This window comes from Epinephelus lanceolatus, chromosome 7 (assembly GCF_041903045.1).
Source record: "Epinephelus lanceolatus isolate andai-2023 chromosome 7, ASM4190304v1, whole genome shotgun sequence".
Taxonomy (NCBI): Eukaryota; Metazoa; Chordata; class Actinopteri; order Perciformes; family Serranidae; genus Epinephelus; species Epinephelus lanceolatus.
The window spans coordinates 20,223,414-20,250,665 of record NC_135740.1 but is presented as its reverse complement, the minus strand read 5'-3'; the positions used below and the strand labels follow the sequence as shown (position 1 = coordinate 20,250,665).

Here is a 27,252-nt window from a genome sequence, read left to right as displayed (position 1 = left end):
CGAAATACCTCGATAGCATCGTTAATGTGGTCTGTAGGATCTGTAGCGGTCGCCATTGTTGCTATCCTCACCAGTTACCCACCAGCATACAGCTTGACATCAGCGTGACGCTGATTGGCTAATCGCTAGACCCCCGGCGTTCATTGGTCCGTCCATCGTTTGGACGAGATAAATCGCAAATTCATTGAAGTATGCCAGACCAGTAATGCAAGCCTGCTCAGTTGAGTGGGCGGGGTCTATGGTCTGGAACCAGGCTACAACAACGCCGAATTTTGAAAAGTGTTGTTGTACTGAAGCCATACAAAGATGGCCTAAATATTTCCAGAAGGTCTTGAGGCGGCAGTATAGTCCTTCAGAATATTGTCCAATTAATCAGACAGCTTCTGAAACCCTCTCCCCCCACACCTTTCTCACATTGGAATTGGGGGTCTGTGTCCGACTAATTCCTGTTACTTCTCTGAAGCCAGCAATCAGACATTCACATTCACTTTGCACTATAATTGGCCAGTGGTGCAGAGGTGATAAAAGAGTCAGGGTTTGGACTTCTCTCTGGCTTTCTGTCACTTTTCACATTTATGAGTGCAACACTACAAATATCTTCCAGAGGAGACTGTTAGAAACTGTGCAGCATTGTCCCTAAATCTAAGTGATATTGCATCTCTCTGTCTCTCTGACGGCCGGTTTTTCACCCCGCCTTCCAGTGTGGCCATTCGGCAGGGTCTGTAATTATCACCCATCAGCACCAAATGTGGGTAAATTCTCTGTTTGACAAGTAAATTTAGGGAGGCTATCTGCCACACTGGCAGGTAAAACTTGATGTGTTTTTACTCATGTTGTGCCGCGGACAGTCCTAGTTTTGAAGCACTATTTACCATATGCGACATCAGCTGATCTGCTTAACCATCACATGCCTTTGGTCTGAAAGTCAGAAAGTTAATTTTGACACTGCCATTTGTAACAGCTGTAAACATTTGTGATTTCCAACATGGTTGGATAACACGTCCTATGAACCACTTCTTCTCCAGCATCGTCCTGCCCTCAGTCATGTGGAATGTGAGAAACTGCAGAGTCTGGCAACTGTAAGCCTGGCCAGTCAGTGGACTGTGGAGAACAGTCCTTTACATCAAATTGAGCAACACCTCGCCACCTCTCTATTTGTACTCTTCTAACTACTACAGCTATTGCACAGCCGGCTTGTCATGTAGATTTATTCAAAAAACTGATTACCATTTTTTGTCAGTTCCGTCATTATGCTCTAATTGACTCTGTGTGAATCCTTCCTGACCTGTCCGTCCAGCTCCAGCTGGCCGCTCCCTGTAGCGAGCTCTTGTAGAAATACACCCCCCCTACTGCTGCTAGCTGAGGCTTGCTTTTATAGGAATGTGGTATGTTTATTGTCTTTGTTTAGCCCTTTGTGACATGCATGATTTTGTTTCGTTGTTAATTGACTGACAGCTAGATAAACCCTCCGACTTGTGTGTAGGCCCTGGAGGGTGTAAAGACAATGTGGTCTTGAGGGCAGGGGTGGCCTCATGATGTCAGGCATAGCGCCTGTAGTTAAGTGCATTTCTGCTGAGAAACTGTTTAGAGCAGGCCAGTAGGGTTATGCGTATCATTTGTGTGCAGCTGGGGGAAAGAGAGTTTTGACTGGCTATGTTTAGGTATTACAAATATCTCAGCCACTTGCATTCCTGCTGTTGGGATCCTGTCTTGGCCCCCTCTGTTGCTATGGTTAATGCACCTGTGCAACAAAAGTAGTCTCTGGCAGAGACAGCCACTTTGAATACAATCAAAAACTCCTGGACAACTTGACTAACTATTTGCTTTAGTGTGACAACTGGGAATCTCTGTCCCTTCTTCATTTATGAGCGTTTTCTTTCCCTTTTTAACTCTGTATTGTTTTCTTTTTATGCTGGAATCCAATCAAAGGTCTGTTTTCCTTTCCCATTTTTCCAATCTCTCCAACTTTCATTCTCCCGCACATTTAGTTCCTTCTGTGTAGTGTTTTTTTCACCGTTAAGTAGAGGTTTATTGTTGTGGCAATGACAGACATAAAATAAAAACATGACTGTAGAAACATGTTTAAAGCAGTATCTGTGCAATAAGTGACCGTTTAGGTGCAGGAAATTGGGTTAACATGGTGGAGAATGTTCTCAGCTCAAGAAAATATCTGATAATGCGGCCAAAAATCCTGCCTGCATACAACCCAGAGCTATTAATGCAGGCGGGTGTTTAATTGCATCAGACCTTATACAGTTAAGCGTCACCTAAAGTCTATTGGTAAAGTACGCGTCGGTGCCTGTGCCAAGTTGTAAAATCTACATGAGGCCCACTTATGTCGACTCCCAAGTTTTCATCTTTCTGATGTGAGAGCTGCTGAATTTGAAAACTGCTTTACATCATTTATGGACTGCTGGCAGTTGAGACATTTTCATAATTTATACATGTACAAGAATTTGGCTTAAGGAGGGCATAAATTGTTCTCTCAATGGAAAGGCTTTCATACAGTGGTAAATGTCATGCATGTTGGATGACTTGTGTTATTAGTGTACTTCTTCTTCTCTAAGTTTTGTTGCTCTGCTGAACTGTTTTCACTGAGTTTAGCAGTCAGTTGAAGCCGAGACTTCCAGCTTAGTGCTCTTTTACATTAAGTGCACATTTGCAGATACTTTGTTTAATAAAAGGGCTGTTTAGATTAGAAAAAAAAAAAAAAAGGCAGATTATCAGGCCGTCGTTTAAACCCAATCTGTCGAGATTCTTTGATCTAAACTGAAAGTCTTGAGCTTATCCTCAGATGTGGACATCCAACTCCGTTATTAAATATGAACACATCAACTTATAAATGAAACCCAGTGTTTCCTATACATTGATTAATGTGTGGCAGCCCAACCTAATATCAACACTGACTGTCGCTAGGAGACTACTGCTGCACGCTAGTTACGAGAGTCCCCCCAGCCGCACACACACACACACACAGTGACAGGGCTTTGCATCAAATGACTAACTTTACCTAACAGAACGGGTTTAATGACAGAGCAGAGCTGATACGCTGTCAGTGTGACTTTGTACGGATTGTTTTTACGGCTTGGTGTCAGCTGTTACCTGCTGCTGTGTTAGCTTAGGAGGTGAGCGGCACCATAGACGGCCCTTCAGTGATGCGTCTGTGTAACGACAGTAGTAGAGTTTGCTTATGCAGCGGAGAGTTGTTGTGAGAAACACTAAACTGTGGATACTGACTTCAGTGGCCTCAATGTTTGCTTCCTCAAAGGGGATTTATTGTTGTGCACAGACCTACGCACATCACCTATGCCATTGTGAGCATTTTTACTTCTGCAGTGGTGTGTCTGTGTCACTCTGTAGTTAGACCTCCAAAACACTAGTCAGTGGCAGTGGTTTCTGTGAAGTGCTGTTAAGTTTAGTTGATTCAAAACACACCCAAAACACACATTAAACATGGCTTAACAGAGACAATTTGAAAAACAAGTACACAAATCAGCTTCACTATAACTCACAGCCCTGACAGACAAACACTTGTGTTAATCCGGACACATTTTCCCCACAAATACAACATACTAATGTTATTGGCACAAGCCTATGGCATTTTACATTGTATAGCTTAGCCTAGCAGCTGGCGATCTTTCCCTCTTCTTATAAAAGCCAGGGGCAACAGCAACATTTAACAAAGGTAACGGCACACAGTTTGGCTCCATTACAACTCACAAGGTTCACTGACAAAACAACTGTCCAGTACTAAAAAGTTTTTTTAAACAAATACAACATGCTAACATTATTAGCACAAGCCTATGGCATTTTGCATTGTATTGATTAGCCTAGCGGCGATCTTTCCCTCTTCTCATATGAAACCTGGATAAATCCCAAGTATAAATCCCTGAAGGATAAATCACACACAAGACGTGAAATGCTGTTTTAGTGGAGGCCTTACTGTCCTCACAATTTATTGTTTCTTATCTGTGAACTAAAAGTAAATACAAGCTCCATTTCCCCTGAGGGAAATGGTGTCAGTATACAGCGACAGACAGGAGGTCTGCGTCACTGCGACGCGTAGTTACAATTCTGGGGAGGTGCACGTTAGGCTACGGCGTAGGCTACGGTGTAGGCTACGGCATAGGTTATGGCGTAGGATCCAAATCGACGTGGAGCCTACGCCGTAACCTATGCTTTGATTCAATGCAGAACTATAAATTACGTGTAATGATGGCGTGCTGTGTGTGACGTTTTTGTCATTGTTCTTCTGTCCATATGGGTCAGTTCAGGACTATGACCAGTTTACACTGTAATCTGACATTGGCCACATTGAACAGCAAAAGAGGAAAAAATCGGATCTGAGCAATAAATTCAATTTGAGCACTCAGGCTTGCAGTGTGAACGTAGCCAAATACACGCACTGTGCCAAATGCCAAAATTCCCTCCCAGATTCCAACCCCCCAGAAATACTCACCCTGCTCCCTATATTTTTTCTCAGAGGGAGAAAAAAATACTAGTTGAGTTGAGTGGGGTAATTTACCTCTTTCTGTGTGAGCATCTGCCCACCCAGCGTCTCTGACTTTCTCTCCTCCTCTGCAGTAAAGTGATAGGCTCTACCATGCAGCTCCATGAGGATGACAATAGCCCAGGTCAGTTTACCTACAATCATTAGTGTGGGCTCAGGACACACACACAGATTGAGTGCGCTGGGACTGGAGATGGACTGGACCACCCCAGAGCCATTGCTGGTGGGGATTACTTGGGTATCCCAGAATGCACTGGGTTCCAGTGGGAGCGTCTGTACTGTCATTTGACCTGCAGCTCTACTGACCCGTTACTCGTTCACCGGTCAAAAGTGCTCCTCTTTAATGCATTTCAGTAAAACCTACACACTTTCTACAGGCTGTAGATATTGTTATACACAGTTTAAACTTTAGCACCAAACAGCATTAACCGAAAAATAAAATCCCCATGTCTGGTCTGTCTTTAGCAAGGCTGTGACTTTTTCAGATGAGGTGAGCAACCGAGATGTTTTTCACAGTATGGCAGATACTGTTTATGCCAGCAAACAGGCAAGAAGCTGCCAGCTCTTGTTGTGGACTTGTGCCTGTTGGCAGTAGTTGTCACTGACTTAAAAATAATCCAACTCAATCTGTTTAATTAGGAATCAGCCGCAAGCTGTGCTAAAATATTGCAGGAATTGGTTTATCGTTTTCAGAAATGGAATTTCTAATTCCATGATGCAGAGTTTGTTTTTGCATCATAGTCAGAAGTATCGGCCATCCGTCTCCTCATTCAGATGGTACAACAGGACAGTTGCAGAGCATAGAGGTGAAAATTTGTAGATTTTTTTTTATCTTTTATGTGGAGCTGTGACAAATCAGTTGAATGTCTGAGTGACCACAGGATAATCTTAATTATCACTGAGTCAGATTTTGAGGTTTGGACTTTGTCATGATGTAATAATACAGGCTTCCCATGAGCCATAAACATCCTTGAATGTTTGAATTTTAGAATAGAAATCAAGGCATTGAAATTTTTTAGACATAGCTTATTGAATGTGCTTGAATTGATATGCTTGGTGCACGAAAATATTCTTTTTTTGATATAAAACATTTGTAAATAGGCTACGTTCGGCTGTCTACATACTAAGGATAGACCGATACATCGGCCGGCCGATATATCGGGCCGATATTTGAGTTTTTTTACTTGTATCGGCATCGGCCGATACGCGCGTGGGTTCGCAGATTTATTTTTCCCTGGCACTTTTTTTCATTTGAAAGTATGTGGTTAAGTTGAACAAAGCTGTTGAATCCTACTGTGTACAGTAGTTGTTTTATTTATGCTTCAGCTTAAATATTTGTTTAGTTTATAAAGACATTACTGGAAGATTTAAGAGCACTGAACTCTTTTTTATTTGAATGTATAATAATAAAAATAATATTCTACCTGTTCTACCTCAACTTTCCATCTTGTTTTAGTATTTTTTACTGTTCAATAAATGTTTCTTATTTTAAACTTGAGACCTGTAATATTTGTTATCATTGTGTCATTTTTTTGATGTAAATTGAGGGAGCAAAAGCAGTATCGGCCCCAAATATCGGCTCAAGAAAATCGGCAGTCCATAATCGGTCATCGGCTAAGGGTGATGGAAAAAAATCGGTATTGGCATCGGCCCTAAAAAATCCATATCGGTCTATCCCTACTACATACAGTGTGTTCTCCAGCAGGGTTGGGCTGATGGCTGTCAGTCATAGTCATTGACCACAGAGCCCCACATGGAGATTTGAAAGCCCACACACACACACACACACAAACACACACCGGGACGCAGGTTTGCAGTGGTGTTAATGGCATTCATTGCGTGCTTCTGATCCGTGTCTCACACTATGCCACATTAGATCCTTGAATTTGAGGGAATAGGGCCTGGAAAGTCATTGAAAAGTTCTTGACTATGATGTTTAGGAGGGTGTGGGCACATCACATGTTGTACCAGTGCCAGCCTATGCGCCTGTGCTGGCATCCACTGTGGCCTTTATATGACCTTGTGCTCACCTACATTGAAAAAAAAAAACCACGATGGATGCCTTTTATCAGAGTCAGGCCAACAATCTCATCTGTGCTTTTATGTCCTAATTAGAGAACAAAACAGCAGTTGAATCGCTGGCTGTGCGACTGCTCCAAAATGTCTAGTTGTTCAGGGGTGGCCTGGTTTTGTCCTGATTGAGGGTGATGGCTGGGAAGCATAAACATGTGTCAATGAGGAGCACAATCGGGTCCAGGGCCCAAGTGTTGGAGGTTGATGGGTATGCGGGTGTGAAGCTCTGTGGCCGTGTCTGCTCCTACCTGTTTCAGCCACCTTATCAGTCACTGTCTGGAGTTGTGAGGCCTAAAAATAGGTTCTTGTGTGGTTTTCGTGCAGCTCACCCCCCCCCCCCCCCCCCCCTTCAGGGATCCAGTTTCACTCTGTCTGGTCTGGTGTTTATTTTCTGTTTATTCAATACAGGTCTGCAATCACTGCTTAATTTCATAGTTTGGTGTTTCCTTTTTCCCCTCCTTAATACCAGTGACATCTATGATTAATTTTGTTTGCAACTTCACACTCATTGTCACAGTTCAAAGCGAGGCAGAGAAGGGCAGGAGAGGAAAGCAGAGCCCCTCTGTGAATTGGCCCGTGTTGAAGTTAATGATGCAACTTCTGTATGACATTGTTTCCAGATTGCAAAGTTCCAGTTTAATGTAAAGTTAAGTCAAGACAAAGAAAAGCAAACGTGCTGCGGAGAGAGAGTAATTTAAACCATGTTTGTGTGAGCAAAGCCTGGCCCAGCTCTCTTAATTTTACTCAGGTATTGTTTTCAATAACAGTGTAGTCATAGAAACCAGAGCCCCCCAAAAAACCTTATTTATTTATTTTTTGTGGTTGTGTTTTTTACATGTCCTGTTAATCCTCCTCAAAGGCAAATCCAAGTTTGTTTTTTTCTTGCTTAAATCCAAGCGGTAGAACTGAGATGAGGTTAGATTTGTGTATTCAGGTCTTGTTGACCTATTTGTATTGTTTGCCACAGTTACAATGCAGGTGCACACAAGCTAACTGGTCCCTTGTTTTTCCAGTATGAACGCAAATTAACTATGTTTTGAATTAAACGTTTGTGTGCATGTTGCATTGTGAGTGACTTAGGGGACAGTCTCGGTGGCCTCATTGTTGAGAAGCATTTTGTGACTGCAACATCCCTGGTTCATTTTGTGGATTTATGTTGCATGCTGTTCTCCCTCTCTTCCCCCTCATTACTTGACATCTCTCTGCTGGTGACGGCTGAATGAAGGCAGAAGTGCACTAAGAACTATTTTAAAAAGACAATTGAAAGTCTTGAGAGGACATATTAAGGCACACGTCAACACATTGGATTTTAGCTGGATTTCAAAGCACCGATGTATTAAGCTAGAATCAGTTTTGCATGTAAGAGGTTTATGAATGTCTCAGGGGTCAGCTGCCAACAGAACAAGCGATCTATAAAAAAAGAACATTTTATTAAGAAACACATTGTTTTGATCTAGCAAAGACTTACCTTACATGCCCTGATGAAGTTGTCAGGGCTGAGTTAAGTTTCAACTCTGATGTGAGTTGAAACGTGTAAGCGCTAAGCCCATTTACTGACGGCTGTAATTTTTGCAAAGCAGTGTGTCCTGGTATTTTCTGGTCATGACTTATGGATCACATCGATCTTTCTCTGTTGTTGTTCTCATGTGTCCTTGGATCTAAAGAGCACCTTTTTGCAAAGAAGCACTCAGCCAATCTACTGCTTTGCTCTCCATGAAGACTTGACCCCTGTTAATGCTGCATGCTTCACACAAAGCATGGAAGCTTGTTTAAAGGATAGGTTCACTAAAGCAATAGCCAGGTGCCCATATAGACACCGAAACAGACTTTTCTTGCTGTAACCTTTCCTCCTGTTCATACTGCTCGTTATTGTCATCCTCCCTGCTGTAGGATCCCTTCCTGGCTGAGATGCTGCAGAACAATAAGGACCAGATCATGTGTTACCACGAACACGACTCCCTGCTGGACCACAAGGAGGAGGAAGCCCTGAGCGAGGAGGATCGCAAGGCTGCCTGGGCCGAGTATGAAGCAGAGAAAAAGGTAGGCAAGGAGGATTTTTCCTGGCTCAAAATAAAGCAGAGGTGGTACCATTCGATCATGTGCACACACATGCATGTGTACCATGCCTTTAACTGGCTCCAGCGAACACTCTTTTTATAAGCAACGTATTTTAGGAGTTTTACTAAATATATGCTTTAAAAAAGGCCATAGTATAGTCAGTAGGGTTTATAATGTGAATCCCCCAAAAATAAATGTTCATCTGCAATTTTCTGTGGTCACAGTAATAGTAGTTGTGCAGAGAAGCTGTCAGAGGCTGAGAACATGACCACAAATTCTGATATTTAGAATATCTTGTAAAACCATTTCATAAGCTTAGAAAATTACATCACTTTACTATAATGCAGCCTTCAAAACTAGAAAAGACAAAGACAACTTTTTTACGATATCCAAAAAGAATTGTCAGTCGAATTAGATTTGGCTGTTTAATACAAATATTTGACCATTTGCTCCTTTTTTCCATAAAGAGTTTAAGAGTTTGAACAGGATTCAGCGGGATATTAAGTTTGACAGTAACATTAACGCAATATAGTAAACAAGCTAACTGCGCTAATGACAGATCGGAAGTATGCAACATTTGTTGCCGACACTAGATATCAAACAAAAGCCAGAGACTATGAGCTGTAAATTCACCACCTCTACGCAGAAGCCAGGAAATACTGTGATTTTGGAGCCTTGCAGGGCAAAGTCTCCCTCCTCCGGGCTGCTACTCTGTGTATGCAGCAGCCTGTATCAAACAGCAGTGTAAAGGTGAGAAGCACTCACTCTGCAGCAGAATCAGGGGACTAGAACGTTCCCAGGAGTACACTGCACACTAACTGGCAAAAAACCCAACAACAAAAAAAATGACTGCTTGACTTGAAGCAAACTCAGTCAACTTAGGGGTCTTTGACTGATGATTCGAATCTCCGACTTTAGCCCTACACGATATCTGGTCTCATATCATGATATCGACATAATATCGATATATTGCCTAGCCCTAATTACGATACAGTGCCACCACGTTGGCACAATGCTGCATTTACAATTACAAATGTCAGAAATCTACCAAGTGTAGAGCTTGTTAGAAAATTGGTGGCACATAATTTGGTGGCACATAATTTGACCGAGGCGGCTGCCTCATAATTCTCCATGCAGTTAAAACCGTGGACATGTATGCTTCACACTGGCATATCTGCCCGTGTTAAATTCAAAGGCACACACATGCAGCATTTGTACACCTTGTGTCCATCATTCTACAAATTATTGACATCAAAGTGCAAGGTGCAAGCAAAGCGAGGCCCCACTGTTGTTTGTCAAGATGTGGGAGTTAGTGTTGGATCTGTCCAATCTTTCATCACTTAAAGTATGCAGATGACAGGGTCTATCCCCCCACTGCTGTGATCGTCATTTTGGCCCACCATCAGGCCGGTGATCTGCTATACAAATCACTGAGAGGCTGTATAAGCAGAGTCTGTGCTACTTACTCTAAGTACGCAGGTCCACAGAGGGTCAGGGACTCCTTCTGTCTGCTTTACACTTTTCTCTCTTTTTTTCCTGCACCTCCCCCATTGTTCCTTTCTCTTCCCTCTCCTTTCTTGTGGGACAAATCAATGGACAATTAGTGGGGTTTATTTAGAGAAGTATATGGGGGGGTGGATGTTGTAAGAGAGCAGGAGCAGGTCTCCTCTCCCCCCCCTGTGTAATCCTAGAGTCTAATTCATCCTAATGATTATTTTTCCAACACACTCTCCCTCCTCTGCCCTCTGTGTGCCTTAAGCGGCTTTTCCCTGAGAGCTCCTCTGCTTTTCAAGAGAACAGAGGGTTCCCAGTCGCCGCGAAAAAACAGTGGCGCTGAGGTCAAATATGAGGATTTCAATTGCATTCGCATCACTGCAATCTGTCATACACTGAAGATGCACAAGTAGTCACTTTCATCCACGAGAGGCTGTTCAGTATCACATTGTATATTCTGAGCTTTGTAGGAGAAACAACTGGAACGTAACCCGGCCTCTGTTAATGTCTTCACAACTTAAGGGTTGGCCGGCGGTGGCCAGGAAAAGCTATGTGTATGAATATCAGATTTGAAACTCAGGAAATGGGAAAAACTGTGAGAACATGATCAGGCGCCCAAAACTAAACTGAACCCAGGAGCCCTCTGTCTCACTGGGATGACTTCAGCTCGGTACAGAGCGTAGAGAGGCACATGTCATAAATTTTTGGTTTTGGAAATGAAGTCAAGTCTAGATTTTGTGTCTGTCTGTCTGAAGATGTATGAAGTCTGCAGAGCATCTGAGAATGTAGCTGAAGTCCAAAAGTGGCTGCTTGTTAATAGCAAACCCAAAAGTGAAAAGTGTGTGTGTGTGTGTGTGTGTGTGTGCGCGCGTGTTCATGTGTGTTGTGGTTTTGTGGTTGTTTTGAGGTTTTGAACTGTTTAGGCCTGCACACCTGTCTTTCTGACCAGGTCCAAAGATCCCCCACTGGCCCCCAACACCCACACACAGACACAAACACACATACACACACACATACCCTTACATACCGGATGGCCAGATTACAGGGCACGGGAAAACCATCTGCAGCAGAGGCTCAATTACACACAAACATCGGCATCCTGCTGGCCTTTACTGGGACAAAGCTGTTTACTTCAGGTCACTTCTCTCACACACGTTTAAAGAATACTTCACCCCTCAAATGATCATTTGTTTATCTGTTACTCACCCTGTGTCACCTTGAATTTGTGAAGAAAATTGTTTTTCTCACATAACTCGAACAAAGAATACAAAAATTACATAAAAATACATTTTTAACAAAATTTGTGCAATATAGTCCAAGTCTCAGTTATCCAGTCGTATGCTCAGTACTTCCCAAACAGACACCTAGTTCTGATAGGAAACTGAACTAAAAGTGAAGCTTATCTATGCTCTCTTCAAAGCCAGACTCCATTAACAAAATAGTAATTTTACCTCGCTGAACACGGGAGCTGCAGGTCAACTTTAAGAGAGTTTAGATAAGTTTCACTTTTAGGTCAGTTCCCTTTCGGAAAGGGTGTTTGTCTGCAAAGTACTGAGCATACCCCTGGATAAATGACACCTGGATTATACTGCACAAGTTGTGTGAGAGTTTGTTAACAGATGTTTTGATTTAGTTTTGCTTTTGTTAACACGGCACCCCTATGACTTCAATTCATTGAGAATTATCTGAGTTTGTGGATTCTTCGTTCACTGGGGTGAGTAATTGATGTACAAATGATCTTTTGGGGGATGAATAATTTCTTTACATCAGCAGAGACGGGCTGATATCAGAAATCTTGTTACAATTCCAGAGTGAAACACGATATATGCGAAGAGTTAAAAGCTTTGTTGTAAATAGTTCTGGCTGAACATGAAAAGCTGGACAAGTCACAGTGCTCATGACTTCAACAGGTGAATTGAACTGTCTTTGGTCCACCACAGTGATGGCACACAGTCTCTCCCATTATGTCCATGGTGGCTCTTAACACCTGCTAAAATGTATTAAGCCTGTTCTTGTCTTGTCTGTGCACCCTCTGTCTCCGTCTCTCAGGGTGTGTCCATGAGGACCAACTACCCGGCAGGATACCTCCAGACTAACATGGGCTCCTCCAACTACTTCTCCTACAACATGGCAGCTTTGGCCTCCATGACCAACCAGCAGCTGGAGGTAAGTAATGAGCTCCACATGCCCCTCTCCTGCCTCACACTCCTCCCTCTCCTTCCCCCACGGCATGGCGCCCCACATTCCTCAGACCCCGCTGCTAATTGTGACAACAGTCTAGTAGCCGACGTGCCCGGCTCTGCCCCGCTCCTCCACCACGCAGTTTGTAATACTCCATGTCTGGGGCAGCAGCTATTTATACACAGTGGCACATCTGAATGAGGGGGGGGGCACAGAATGTCCAATAGGCAACTTATACTTTTCAACAAGGACATCAAATTGTAAAATACTGTATCCTGGCTTATGGTTTTGTAATTGTCTGTCTGCCATTTGGTGCTGGGTGGGAATAATCATTACAGCTTTTTTGCTGGTATTCGTTAGGTGTTTTTGAGCGTGGAGAGACTGAATGATACAGAAAATATATGGGCTAAAAGAATGTCTTTAGAGCTGCACTGTTTGTGATAATTCTCTGAGGGGGAGTATAGACAGAAGTGTAGAAGTGGTACAAAACTTGATCATGAAGCCCACCCAGTGTTACTCGGCCAGGCTGATAGCTGGTCGACGATTTTTGAACAGGTGTTTAAACTCAGACTAGTCAAATAGTCCAGATGCTGAACATTGCTGATCCATACTCTTCCCATTTTCCTCTGGATATCTTAATAATAAGTTAACTAACTAGTAATTCTGGTACCAACTAGGAAGGGTAGTAATGTTTGTTCAACTAGCCGACTAATCGTGTAAACCCTCATGAACATCCACAGTTATGTATCCATTGTTTGTCGTGAAAATGAGAAAAGCTCACCTGCCTTTTGTCTCATGTTGTCTGTCTTCTCTCTCTGTTTCAGGAGCTTATAAACCAGGGACGACAGAAAGTCATTGAAGCAACAAATGCATTGAAGACTCTAGCCCGGGAGTCACTGGAAGATACTATCGCCAGAGTGGTGAGTTTCTAAATCAGCCTTCAGTCAGTGCACATTAACTTCATTACTTAGAGATGAATCTTTATTTGTTCAAAGAAGTGCTTTTAATGAAGTCACATTTCTGTCACTGGTCTGAAACATGATGAGTTGATAGTTTGGTGGTTGAGGTTAACGTGTGTGAATTTTCCTCTCACCCCACAGTGGAAGGAGAACCCAGCACTCACAGAGAGTCAGGTCCAGGCCATGGCCCTGGGACGACAGGCCAGTGTGGAGCTGGAGGTCAAGCGCAGGGAAGTCGCATACAGGGACGTTCTCACCAGGCAGCAGACGGTAAGAGCTGCTCTGTGTACGAGCCACAGTAGCTGATGACTGAAAAGCCCTTTGTACACAGAGACTGCGCTAAAGAGCCTCTAAAAGTCCCTTATTTATGCCGCCTTTGCAGCAAATTGTTTTCCCAATTTGTGGACATTATCAGTCAGACATTTTATATTGCTGTGAAAACATCAACACGTTTCTCCTTCAAATAGCTGTGTTTATTCAAGTTTCTCACCAAAAGCTACATTTTACAAGATTACATTTGAACACATCATGATAATGCTATAATTTACCTTCGCCTAATACTCATTTTTACTTGAAAGAGCCTGAACACATCATAATGTCACTCAATGCAACCTCCGTGAGCTGTAAGTTCTAGCCACAGGCTGCTAACGTTAACATGCTCTCCTGCTGATGTCAAGGCAGGTTTGATCTTCACAATGTTGTGTTATCAGGCAAACAAGTTGTGTCCCCTGAAGTGTCTATAGTGAGTTTACTGCGTTGTTTCCATCCCGAAGGTGTCCCAGGAGAAATCTCTTGATCCCAAACACATTTTCTGTTGTCCCAATTCTCAAGGTCTGCTTTTAGCCTGCTGAAAAATGATGTAACCCAACAGAAAAACATCGGCCTGTGCTGTTGGTGAATGTCATCTTATGTGCTGATAGGCCGATGGCAGTCAGCAAGGTGAAAATTTATGTAGCAATGTCATCGTGCAGAAATGTGCATCAGGTCATGTGGAAACATGTACTTTGACCAAAATTTCAATGTTCAGATTTGAAAATATAAGGAATCCTACTAGGAAGATACAGCATGATATAATAATGCTGCTCCTTAATTATAGTCGTGATTTTGTAGTTATTCTAACTGTCCCTCTATGTTTGTGTCTGCCCAGTTGATGATGTACGTGCAGAAGTTGATCACCAACAGGAAGGTGCAGGAGCAGCAGCTGGCCATGGCCAACCAGGCCAGCTACCTGAACCAGCTGGCCATGCAGAACGGCATGATGGGAGGCAGCGGGCTCAGCCAGATGGACCTGCTGGGGCTCTACCAGCAGCTCCACGGCCTGGGCAAGAATCCCGGGCCCTCCAAAGGCCTGTAGGTCAGAGGGACTTCCTCACCACTCACTACCCCCTCCCCCCACTCAACTAGACGGCTCCCAGTGGGCCAGTCCAAGCGAGGCCCAGTTCTCTGTAACAAACGCACTGTGACACCACCACTCAGAGCTCAAAGCATCTGGTGCACCAAGCAGAGGGTGGAGTACTTTTGAGACTAGGCTGCTGTCCACTGGGGCCTAAAGTGGGATAGACTCTCAGTTCTTTATTCTGTAGTTCATTGAGAGAAGGTGGAATATAATGTATAAATGACTGTGTGAAAGGGGTCTGTTAGGAGTTTCAACAGAAAAAAAAAAATGTATATACCGCCTTAATGTTATTCAAGTTCTATATCTTCATTTTTCATGTATTTAAAGACAAATTTTACCCCCAAAGCATTGTATTGTTTTTCTCTTAAAGAGGGTTTGCTTATTATTTAAACTCAGTTTTTTATACTGTTTTAAATGCCTAACTAAACCTGAGTGGGACCAGTGTCGTTGGTGACAGGACTCTATGATGTAAAGCTCTACATGATTATTAGACCCGGTAGATTCCTTCACCAATATATAGCAAAGCAGACAGCTGAGAGTGCTGCTAAGTCCTGCTCTTTTTGGGAGACTGAAGAAACCGATAAGTCAACAAAAAACAGAAAAAAAAAATTGGCCTTATATTCATTTCCTAAATAAAGCTCTGTAAAGTTCTGAGATTTCAGATTTGTTGAGAATCTTTTCTATTATGCTTTTAAATGTTTACATTAGTTGTTGCTAAACATGGTAATGGAATGCTTGTGTTGTTCAAAACTGCCTGCCGATTCCTATGACCTTTTTTGTAACATCATTCTCATTGTCACGTGTTGTCTAGCATAGCACTGTGCGTCCTGTTCATTGTTTATGTTCCACTGGGGTGAGTGACTGGGTCTCGCAAAGTACAACCAATTCAGCCGGATATCACAGGGCCCAAAACTTTTCATTTTACTTGTCTGTCAACGGTGTTTCACGGTGGATTTGATAGGAAGAGTGAAAAAGAAAATCTTATTATATATCTGGCTGATTTGTTTCCTCTGCTTTGTGAGAAGTGCCTTCTGGACACTAGTCTCACCAGGCAGGCCCCCCAGTCTACCTGTATTCTACTTTGGCACATTTTTTGCTTCTAAATGCTTATGCTGGTGTAGCTGTTAATCAAGAGGAATAATTCTCATTTCTCACAGAGATGCCTGTTGTCTCTAGTTGGCTCCTGTGTCTGCACAAGGTGTATTTCATAAATGTAGAGAAACTCTTTTGCCCTCCTCTAAGAATGTTCTTATGTTAGCAAATACACCAACATGATTTGCCATGCAATCTGATCTGCTATTATCTTGATAAGTATTTAATATAACATTTAATAAAGTGACCAAAAGGATGAGCAACTCTTGTGTTTGAGTCATTTGTTTTTAAGGGAAATGTTGGTAGGAGATCTGGTCATTATGTTTAGCAAGAAAAACTTTGATACACACGCATACACCAATCAGCCACAACATTAAAACCATAGTGAGGAAACCTTGGCCTCTGGTGTTTATGTGGATGCCACTTGACTAACACCATCCACCCAAACACCATTTCACACCAAGTACACCCCCTTATGGCAACAGTGGCCCCCCAGCAAGACTACACTCCATACTGTACCGCAAACACTGCTCAGGAACGGCCTGAGTAATGTGATGAAGAGCTCAAGGTGTCAACCTGGCCTCCAAATTCCCCAAATCACAAACTGATGGTGCATTTGTGGGATGTGCTGGTACCCCAAAGGTCCTGTGTCCATGCTTCCACAAGTCAGAGCCAAGTCCAATCCATGGTGTGGCTTCTGACCTAATGAGGCATGGACAGAGAATCTTTTTGGTTGTCCTGTGGTGTCCTGTACCAGGGTGTTGGCGTCAGATCCTTTGGGTCCTGTTGGCTGCGAGGTTAGGTATTGGCACATACCACAGATGCTCCATCGATAGGGCTCCGGGCAATGAGCTTTTAGTCATGTTCCTCCGGCCATTCCTGAGTAGTCTTGGGATGTGACGAGACATTGTCCTGCTGGGCAGTGGGTGTACCTTGTCTTAAACAGTGTTCGGATGGGTGGTGTGAGTCAAGTAGCATCCACATGCCAGAATTAAAGTTTCCCAGCAGAACACTGACTTGTTGCGAGATGATCATTGTTACTCAATTCACCTGTCAGTGGTTTACATCCTGTGGCCAATCGGTGCACACTCCAAGTCAGCAGACACCTGACCATCACCCCTTTGTGAGCTTGTTGGACATCGAATTCTAAATCCCTGGGCATGAATATGGAGTTGGACCTCCCTTTGTGGCTTTAACAGATCTGTAGTGTGCACAGAGGCACAGTCATGCTGCAACAGCCAATGGCCTTTCTCACACTGTTGCCACAAAGTTGGAAGCGTCCAACTGACTAAAATGTCTTCGCATCCTAAGTAAAACAGTCTGAGACCATTATCCCTCCTCCACCTAATTTTACAGTAAGCACTGTGATTTAGGGTAGGTAGTGTTCTTCTGGTATCCACTGCTCCAGAGTCCAGTGGTAGTGCTGAGGGATATGAAAAAAATCAAATATGATATTTTTGACCAAATAACTTGATACTGTGATGATATTGTAAGTTTGACTGTTTTTGCTTTCACAAAATATTTACACAATGAGATTTTTGAAGATTGGCAGTTTGATCCCTGGCTCCTCCAGTCTGCATGTCGAAGTATCCATGAGCAAGATACTGAACCCCAAATTGCTCCTGATGGCTGTTCCATCGGTGTGTGAGTGTGTTAAAAACTGAGTAGAAGGTGAGGCTTGCACAAATAATGATATTTAAAGGTCTAAGAAAATATTGGCCAGTATTTTTGGGGGGATTTTATGTCTTTATTAGACAGGTGACAGATAAAGATGAGGAGAAATGAGCGGAGAGAGCCGGGGAGTGATATGAAGCAAAGGGACGTTGTAGTTTATGGTCAGTGTCTCAAACCCCAAGGCCACCAGAACACGGACACAAAAAAATACATATTATTGATATGGGTACCATAAATTTGGTTATTAAAGAATTGCAATGTGTCTTGAGCAGGAAATTTGGACAGTAAAATAAAGTTTTCAGTGCTCTCTGGAGGACTCACTATACAACATGGACAGATTTATTTTACCTTCGAACAGAGCCAGGTGAGCTGTTTCCCCCTGCTCCCAGCCTTTATGCTAAGCTAAGCTAACTGCCTCCATCTTGGTATTCACAGATAAGAGAGTGGTACTGATCGTCTCATCTTATTCTCGGCAGAAAGCAGAGCGTATTCCTCAACACTTTGAGCCGGTCCTTTAACAGTTGGAAATCAGATGACTGATACAGCTGATGCAGTGTCCCTGTATTTCACACCCACAGCACTAAGTGCCTTTTGTCTCACTTTCTTCTCCCTTCAATCTTTCATCTATTTTCCCTCTCCCGGTATTGTTTTCATTTCTCAGTCTGCCAGGGTTTTCCCCTGCATGTCTTTGACTTTTCCATTCCCTCCCCCCCAGGGGAGCTTGCTTTCACAGCTTACAGATATCCGCCAGTGGAGAAACATTACAACTATTGCAGATGTTGAAATGTTGATCCCATCCCCTCTCAGCCCCAGATTACCACCACTCCAGGTTTGCGGCACATCCCTGCTGGTTCCCTGTGCAGCAGGCAGCTGTTTCTGTCCATTGTGGGGCTGCGGACTACACTGTGGTGGTGTCTGTGAGGCCCCTGCAATGAACAACCAATCACTTCTCTAAATCCATGCTGATGTGTAAAGCCAATTAGGAGCTGGGATCCAGTTGCATAAGGAATCTGATTTTGTACGGTGGATGTAGGCTGACTAAGACCTTATGGAGACACAGAGGGCCTGTGCACATTACTTGGTAAAGGGTTTATGAGGGCAAATTGGCATGGGATTGTATCGTGTTCTCCTCTGGGAAGAAAAATCTGCTGTATCTTTTTACCTCCATCTTTTGGACAGCAGAATAAAATGCCATGCAGTCATTGCTTTAAAGGTGTTACATCTGAGGTATTTTAATAATAATGAGCGTGGGGTATAATAACAGTCAGACATTAGCTGCTCTTACATCAGCAAAATCCAAATCATTTTTGTTGAGACAAAAGAAAGCTACTTTTTAAAGGTATACTATGCAGGATAAAAAAAACAATGTATATACACTTAAATACAAGTAATCCTTCTCAGTCATCTCTTATGACTCCCTTAAAGTGTGTGGCGTTATATTAAGTTGCAGACATCCTCCCCTCTGCCTGTATTTTCTGATTATTTTTCTTATTTTTCTGTGTATTTGCTCCAAAAACAGCATGCAGGTAGCAGCAGCTCACATGCAAGAGAAAGCTATGAAAATTACACAGAGCAGAAAAAAAAAAAAAAAAAAAACGCCAAGCAGACAAAGCTCGTTCCAAAACGAGAGAATCTGGGGTTTGCTTTCACTTTCGCTGGTGAGCATTGAAGAAGAGGATGAAGAGCGACGCAAAGTTAGCCTGTTCTCTGTTGGACAGGTATGCGCCGGAGGTTAGCTTCGTTAGCTTGCTAAAGTGTCGACTTTTCCGAGATATTCTCACTCCAAACTCGTCATATGCTAATGCTTAGTCCGTGGCCCCACACGTCAAACTCTTGGTACCCCTCTAGCTTCAGTTTTAGACGCTCTAAGTTTATTTTGAAAAGAGTATGTATGCATTAAACGACTGGAAACTGGAAACGAATGCAAAATCTGAAGTGCTTCCCGTCATTTGGAGCTCCAAAAAGTAGTCTACCATCCATTCCCCTCCACTGGCTTATTGCTACTTAAAACCATTTGCCGTTGCATGTCGCTTCAGTATCTACGCATTTATCTCTAAAAAGTGGTTATTGAGAAGACATGGCACCTAATTCGATCACCCCCTCTAGCTTCAGTTTTAGACGCACAGGGACGGCGTGTCAATTTACGCCTGCTACATGCATTGTCTTTTTAGAAATAAACTTATGTTCTCACAGGAAATGTACAGTTTCCAGTTGTTAAATGCATACAGACTCTTTTCAAAATAAACTTAGAGCAAAAGTAAAAGCTGTGTTTAGGTTTATGTCCTTAATTTGAGGCAACAAAAGCACGTGGCAGTTTGTTTGACCCATCCACCACCGCTCTCACCCACTCAGTGCGTCAAAAAATGCTGCCGCCCTATGTTTCTTATACCGCTGCTAAAGGATGCCTCATTGGGTCTGTATTTGATGTGTAGGACCACTGACCAAGCATCCATATGTGACGAGTTGGGAGTGAGACCAGGTTAGCTTTTCCATTGCATCAATGTGACGTTCCTACAATAGTACACTAGCTTGCAGTGAAAAAACAAGCAGTGAGGGGAGGAGGAGCCAAATCTGAATGTTGTGTTTACAATTCCGGCATAGTATACCTTTAACGTTGCTTCAACAGGTCTGCTCATCACCAGGTGAAAACCACAAATGTTGACCTCATGGTAGCACTGGAGGAAAATGTAAGGGATACCCAATGTCTTTAAGATTCATCCACAGGGGATCATGAATATTGGTGCAGAATTTTATGGCAACCCATCCAACAGTTTTTGAGATATTTCAGTCTGGGCCAAAGTCCAGCTGACCGACAGTCATCCTGCCAGCATGGCTGAAAATAAAAGGAAAGAAATGCAACATTTACGTAGATTCTATATCTGGTTTTTAATTGGTACATCAGATTTTTATCCATGCAAAAATAGTCTCTCACAATGAGTTCTCAATAGCAGGACAATTTTATTGTCATGTTCATTGCAGTTTTTTTTGTGTTGTGTAATTTCAGTAGAATCTACAGTCCAGATAACTTCAAGTTCATTACAAAATAAAGTCTTTGCAATAAATAAATATATAGATTTATATTTATACTTTATATGTAGAAAATAAATATATTGTACATCTCATAAATAGGATCACTCATATGTACACCTCAGCTGCTTGCATTTTTTTAGTAATGTTCCTGACATTCTGAACATTACATGTCACCATCCTTTAAAAAGCCCATCACAATTCTTTACAACCACAGTCAGAGAAGTGCTTTTGTCCCAAGCTTAATTGCTTGTTTTGCGTACAATTCCTACAAGACGCCGCTTGATATTTGATTTAAATGTGATGAATGAGACCGTTAGACTCTGATGATTATGCAGGGGACTGAGTGAGCCTACAGCTGGGACTGGGGATGTGCAGTAAGTGCTCTTTCATCTATCACACATTCATCTTAGAGATTTTATTTCCCTCTTTCATCTTTGATTTTGAAGACAACTTAATAAAACTCCAGTTCGCCTTGCAACTGCTTGCTCTCTGCCTCACAGACATTCTTCTTCTTTAGTACCTGACTATCCCAACCTGTCACTTAACACACATGTAGCACATAGTTTCTTCCTCTGCCATCTGTCTCTGTGTATGTGGAATGTGCCCTTTCTTACATTTAACTGTGTATAGTGCATGACGAATGCACAATCTGAAGTGCTTCCTGTCATTCGGAGCTCCAAAAAGTCTCTTCTTGGTGTTTTCATAGTCTACCATCCATTCCCCTCCACCGGCTTATTGCTACTTAAAACCGTTTGTCGTTGCATGTCGCTTCAGTATCTACGCATTTATCTCTAAAAAGTGGTTATTGAGAAGACATGGCACCTGATTCGATCACCCCGCAGCTGGGCAGTCATGCGGGCCTCCTCCGTCCATGTCCATGCAGTGGTTTTACAAGATAACTTTCCTGCAGACATCCAGGAACATGCACAATGTTTATGTCAGTGCTTGGCAGTAGGCCGAGGCGCAAACACAGTGACCTCAGGGGGAGCTGAAGGTAAACAGTTCTGTACCGGGTCCAAAATATCCACAACACTCCCTCCCTGCTCTCCTTTTATTTCTGTTCCTCCGAGTGTAACCAGTTCTCCAAGTGTAAGCACTGGTCACCTGTACTGGAACAAGTCCCTGTATGCCTGAGGGATCTTTTCAATCTCCACCGGTCTGGGTAAGAAGTGGGTGAGTTTCTGGTGTTTTTTAGTCCTGCCGCCCTCCCTGGGCGAGCCGTCTTTGTTTAAGGCCACGTAGTAGAACCGTCCCGTGTCAGTGTGCTTGTACAGAGTTGAAGCGTAGGTGTTGTACCAGTTCTCCTCAAACTGCTCCCTGAACACACATTCTGCCGTCAGCTTCTTCTGCAGGACAGAAAACAACACATCAGTCATGTTACTGAGTATGCAAGGAATATGTGCAACCAGGGTACACCATCCAGTAGCCAAATGCTGGTAAAATATGCAAGTGGCTGGTGGATTTGCCTCACACACCAGCAAGAGAAATGATGGTAATCTATTGAGTGTCTGGTATAATTTAATAGCCATTTTACCGGTGGATACAAAGTTAATTTTGCACCCAGTTTGCAACCGAAACACAATCAAACAGACATTAAAACACAGGTGAGATTGAGATAGATGATGCCACTTTCACACCCTGCACTCATTCCTCAGACCTGTTGACCTCTCATTGTGCGTGGAGAATTATTTCCCTCCCTGTGATGCAACAAGAACAGCCAGCAGGCGTGCAATCTTCCCTCGCGCTCTCACGTTGTTACACACACACACGGCAGCTCTCAAAGTCTTCCCTGACACTGCAGTATGAGCGATGGCTCTGGGTTCAGCAGGTGAGAGTGGGCTGGCTGAGTGAGTGTGTGAGAACAATAAGAGACATCAGGGCTGGAGCTGCTCCTCTGCCAAGACCAGTCAGTCATGCAGCAAGAGGCTCGAACCCCAGTCAAATCCAGGGTATCACCCTTTTTTTGAGGGTGTCACTATCTCCCACTCTCCTTCCTCGACTTATTTTTTTGGCTGGTGGGATGTGGCTTCTCTGCACAGCACAGCAAGATAAATGTTGGGGATCAGTCAGCCTCTGCTTTTAACACCAGTAACAGTTCAAGCGAGTGTTTGTGCAAGAGTCTCTGTTTTTTATTCCAGCAGCAATTTTGTTGATTGGCTGTCAGGCTCTGCTTGGCTGCGGCTATGTGGTGAAGCTGTTGTCTGTAAACACAGCCCTGAGGGCACATGACTGGGCCAGCTCCATCCTAATACACACACACATGCGTGCACACACGCACACACAAACCTCATCGGATCAAAAGCTCGTCAAGGTCTGGCAGTTGTGGGACGGAAGCACCCTTCTACCTGTCCCCCCCCTCCACCTCCTGGCCTCTCAGCTCCAGACAGACGTGTCTACATCGCTCCCTCTGTCAGTCAGGTGACTCAGTCAGGTGTGCAATTACCCCCCCACCCCCCTGCACAAATCACTGCCTCCCACCATCACCCCCCTCCCCCAGGGTCAAAGCTCCAGGATGCCAGACTCTGATAGCACACAGTAACAATATCTGCACTTTCAACATAATGGCCATGCTTAAAAGTAGCCTCTCTGTTCGAAAATGTTCAAAGCCAGGGGGAGTCGGAGCCCTGAGAGGCCCTCAGGTAATGCCCTGGGACACCTGATACAGGTAACCTTCACATACTTCCCCTTCATTGTCTTTATCTCTTCCCTTTACTCTCTCTCTGACTCCAGATACCGACCACATATGAGGGAAAGCCGCCAAGATGAAAAAAACTTCTCCCAGTACATTTACTGGAGGAAAAGCACAAGATACTTCTTCTATATTTAACACTGCGGTCCAAACTTGAGTCCAGCTGTGCACAGAGAGGTAATCTCCACCAAATTCACCCACAGCAACACATCCAGAGTGACTCCAAACATCCCTGTCTCCACTTTGGGGAAATATGTAAATATTTCTGCATATCTCAAAACTAAATGAAGAGGTTGGTTTGCCCTCTGAAGCTGCAAAATCTGCTTTTCCTTGAATCCCTTCACACGGAAAACAAGTTAAGAGTCCTTTTTTCCCCCTCTTTGCTGCTGCCACTGTTGTTTTTGGTCGTTAGTTATTGGATCTATTGTCTTTAATAATGTCTCTAGTCCCTATACTGAAGGAAAACAGCTGCAGAGGGAAATATGTGATGAAGATTGTGAGACTCTGCAGAGGAAACACATACTTGTTTTGTCTCACTGTGGTTTTCCCATCTGCCACGGACGGGAACCTTGATAACAAACTGACTCTCAGGTTGCTCTTGAATCTTTTTTTTTTTTTTTTGTGCTTTCATTTTCCGAGAGTGGCTGGGAAAAAATAGAGCATTCTGTAAAACAAGTCACGTGAGTCGAGTGCCAGACTCGTTGTGAATGAGACCCTGGGCTTGCTGCATGGCGAGGGCGGGTTTGTAAATGAGAGGAGGAGGTTTTCGACTCACCGACCCATAGAGCTCTCCTTTCTCATTCATGCCGAGGTAGAGTCCGGCGTCCACCCCTCTGATGCTGACCAGACCCACTGCCAGACTGATGAACTCCAGGATGCCTGAGGTCAAACAATGCACGCACAATGCACAGAAAGAAAAAAAAAAGAGTCAGGAAAGCCCACAAGCAGCAAGTGGTCTCCATTTATGTGAAAGCAGACCAGTCAAAATATGCATCAGTTAACTGGGTTTGGAAGCTTTGTGTTGTATTGTGACATTGTGTCCTGCCTTTCTGAGCACTATTATTCCTTTGCAAGGGCGTAGGTCTTGTATCAACATATGAAATGTGAGGTTTGGGGTCCTGTTTGAGCATCAAACACTTCATTTCCTGCATTCAGGTGAATTCTTATGCACAAATTTGTACATTTTTGACATTAATTTATGGTTTAAATGTCTAATTCTGCTAAAATAAGACCTCTGCTGCCTTCATGTTTTACTGGGGGGGAACAAATACACATGTTCCAAACTTTTAAGGAGGATCTACACCCATGTTTTATATGGTCAAAGGAAAAAAACCTGCTTGCATCTTCACTCTACTGTTGTAAGCCCACAACATAACTTATTTTGTCATTGATTACAGCAGAGGAGATACAGACTGGATGCACCACTTCAAGATTTCTTTGATTTCCTAGCTTGCTTTTTAAAGTCATCACTCATTGAATCGTAAAAGGTTTGTGGTGTCTATAAATGTGTGCATCCTGTCTTTGGGACTTCCCAGTGGCTACTAATACAGCCCCAGAAGTCACTTTTATGAAGCTGAGATGTGGGCAAGTTGTTTAGTGGGCTGCTGACTCACTGGAAGTTACAGTAAAGTGTAGCATGCACTTCAAAGGCGAGGAAACAAACCGGTAAAATTAAAAGCTATTGGCTGTTGTGATGCAGAGGTTAGTCAGAGAGGATCCAGCTGGCTGTGCTGACTGGCAGAGGCCAGCTTACAGCCACCTGGTCCCCATCTCCCCGACCTCATCTGATGCCAGAGGATGACAGAGAAGATCCCTCTAATTTTTTGTGGGGTGAAGAGTGTGTTTCATATCCCTCTAATCAAAGCCATGTCTTCCTTGCAGCTCTGACAAAGACCTTGCATTTTAAAGCTAAGTGAAGCCAGAAACAAACACGCGGACCACCCATCCCTGTAAACCGGCTTGTTTTGGCTCAAGTCTGAACATTAAACCTTCCCTGAATTCCGCAGTGGTCATGCTTTAATTTAGGGTTATTCCGCTCTTTCCGCAGCGAGACGAGCGAGCCGGCCTGCACCTGTGAGATGACTGCATGGATATGAGGCGCGAGACATGTGCGTATCTGCCCTCTGACCTCATTTGTTTATCGTTCTCCCGCGAGCCGCACCTCGCTCCATTTACATTAATGGTACCAAATCTTTAGAGCGGCGGGCTCGCGCGCGCAAGCCGTTGCCGTGACCGCGAGACGCGCACGCGCTGCTTGTTTGCTGCCGAGAGGAGAGACACCTGCCCCCACGCGCAGCGGGGACCGCCAGAAAAAGGTGTGTGGCTGTGCTTTGCTGCGCGCCAGGTGACGGTGACGCACGAATGAGAACCCGCTGGGAAAAAGGCTCTTAATGAATCTCACTTCACCCGGTGTGAGAGTGACAGCAAAAGTGATAGTACAAGATATATTACAGAGCAAAGCTGTAATTAAATTTTGTAATATTGATAATTGCTTTCCTCAAGATTACCGGAGGCCACAGTTGACTACTTTTCATTTAGAAGTCTCCAACAATAACTGTGCGTAAAATGTTGGTGGTTAATTACTAAAATAAACAATTTCTATCAAGTGAGACAATTTATATGACAGAATCTTTCATATTAAGAAGTTTTCATGTGTCTGAAAAAGTGAAATAGCCTCACCAAATCTGCTGTGGTCCTGTCTTGTCCCATGCACAGTCCCATTGGGGAATATCTCCAGCTGAAAGCCGGTCCTGCAGTAGAGCTGCCGCCGCCTCAGGATCCCTTTGAGGTGCCCGAAATCCGTCGGCGACCCCCGCTGCAGCCTCCCTTCAATCTGCCCCAGCCGCTCATTCAAGCCCACTGGAGACTCCGGTAAGGGCATATTCCCGAGTGCAGGAAAGCTTTGTAAATCCAAGTCGATCGTCCCCAGAAAACTCCCGACCTCTGCCATTGTGTGCACAGCTGTCAAATTAAGCGAAGGCATTTAAAATGTACGGTGAGTCCAGGAGGGAGAAAAAAGTTTTACTCGAGTCCAAAGCGTACCCAGCGCGCCGTGCTCCTCCAAAATCAGCAGCGTCCTCTCACTTTATCGATCGTCCTTCGCCTATAATCATCAGTTTGATATCTGTTTATCAGATGGAAAGACTCTATTATATACATACTCCCCACGCATTCTCACATTGGATATTCAAACACAAGCCACGCCTGGCTGGCATCCCTTCTTACGCGCATCAGTTTCCTCACTGAATGTGTACTTTCAGTCCAACTTTTTTTTTATCACTGATGATGCCGCTTGTCTGTACGCGTGTCTCACTTCTCTCTTAGAAAGCTGTATTTATCTTCCGACCGAGCAAATCCAAGTCCAGCAGAGGTGTCTTCTCATAGCTCCTGCGCTCCTGATTGCGGTCCGAGGCTGTCTGATAAAACCACATCGCCCATCCTGGCGCAGGGAACTCCGGCAACAGTTTGTGGTGCATTAAAATGCGACACAGATGCAGAAGCAAAGATCATCATTGCTCAAACACAAATGGCAGCTGACGCAAAGCCGAAAAGCTACATTTATCATAAGCTGTAACAACCACTCTACCACAAAGGCAATCCATAATTTACTCTGACTGGTTTTTGGTCACACCATAGCCTCTCCTGGGGAAAAAAAGGAAAACCACAGAGCATCAGGCGAACGTTTCCCCCCTTCACAAGACTATCAAAATAACCTGTGCATAATCTCAGAGCAATCCAACCTCCTGCACAAGTGTCAGTGCCAACCACTGCAGTTGGACGTTTTCATGAGAGCATTTTCTCCACCTCCTTGTTGGAAGCAGGTGCTTCCTCGCCCCTCTGCACAACGTTTGCAATGTGCTCCAGCAAACCAGCAGCTAAACCACTTGTACTACTGGCAAAGGAAGGGAGAAAAAAAGGAAAATCCAAATGCTGATGACGTGTAGTATAAAATCTGACTGCTGCAGGGACTGTATGAACTTTTGGAGTCACTAGAGGTGCTTTTAAATGTAACGATGATGTCATGTTTAACATATAAAATCAAATTCTGAAAAGTAACTATAGCTGTCAGATATATAAAATGGCCTAACATTTGAAT

General features: G+C 43.7%; 2 protein-coding genes across 3 annotated transcripts in view; one reads left to right on the top strand and one right to left on the bottom strand.

The window, feature by feature from the left end:
* atrx (ATRX chromatin remodeler) overlaps positions 1–16,026 on the top strand; it is a 48,853-nt gene extending 32,827 nt beyond the window's left edge. For both annotated transcript variants that reach the window (XM_078169275.1, XM_078169274.1), the window contains exons 30-34: positions 8,474–8,623; positions 12,185–12,301; positions 13,141–13,236; positions 13,417–13,545; positions 14,423–16,026. In XM_078169275.1, the coding sequence (XP_078025401.1) occupies positions 8,474–8,623; positions 12,185–12,301; positions 13,141–13,236; positions 13,417–13,545; positions 14,423–14,629 (699 nt within the window). In that variant the 3' untranslated portion in view covers positions 14,630–16,026. The remainder of the gene's footprint in view (positions 1–8,473; positions 8,624–12,184; positions 12,302–13,140; positions 13,237–13,416; positions 13,546–14,422) is intronic.
* Positions 16,027–20,375: 4,349 nt separating this feature from the next.
* Positions 20,376–26,985, bottom strand: fgf16 (fibroblast growth factor 16). Its single transcript, XM_033632781.2, has 3 exons — positions 25,836–26,985; positions 23,932–24,035; positions 20,376–21,813 (listed from the first exon to the last, which is right to left on the bottom strand). The coding sequence occupies exons 1-3, from the start codon at positions 26,137–26,139 to the stop codon at positions 21,568–21,570; spliced, it is 654 nt and encodes a 217-aa protein (XP_033488672.1). The 5' UTR covers positions 26,140–26,985; the 3' UTR covers positions 20,376–21,567.
* Between the last annotated feature and the right edge of the window lie 267 nt (positions 26,986–27,252).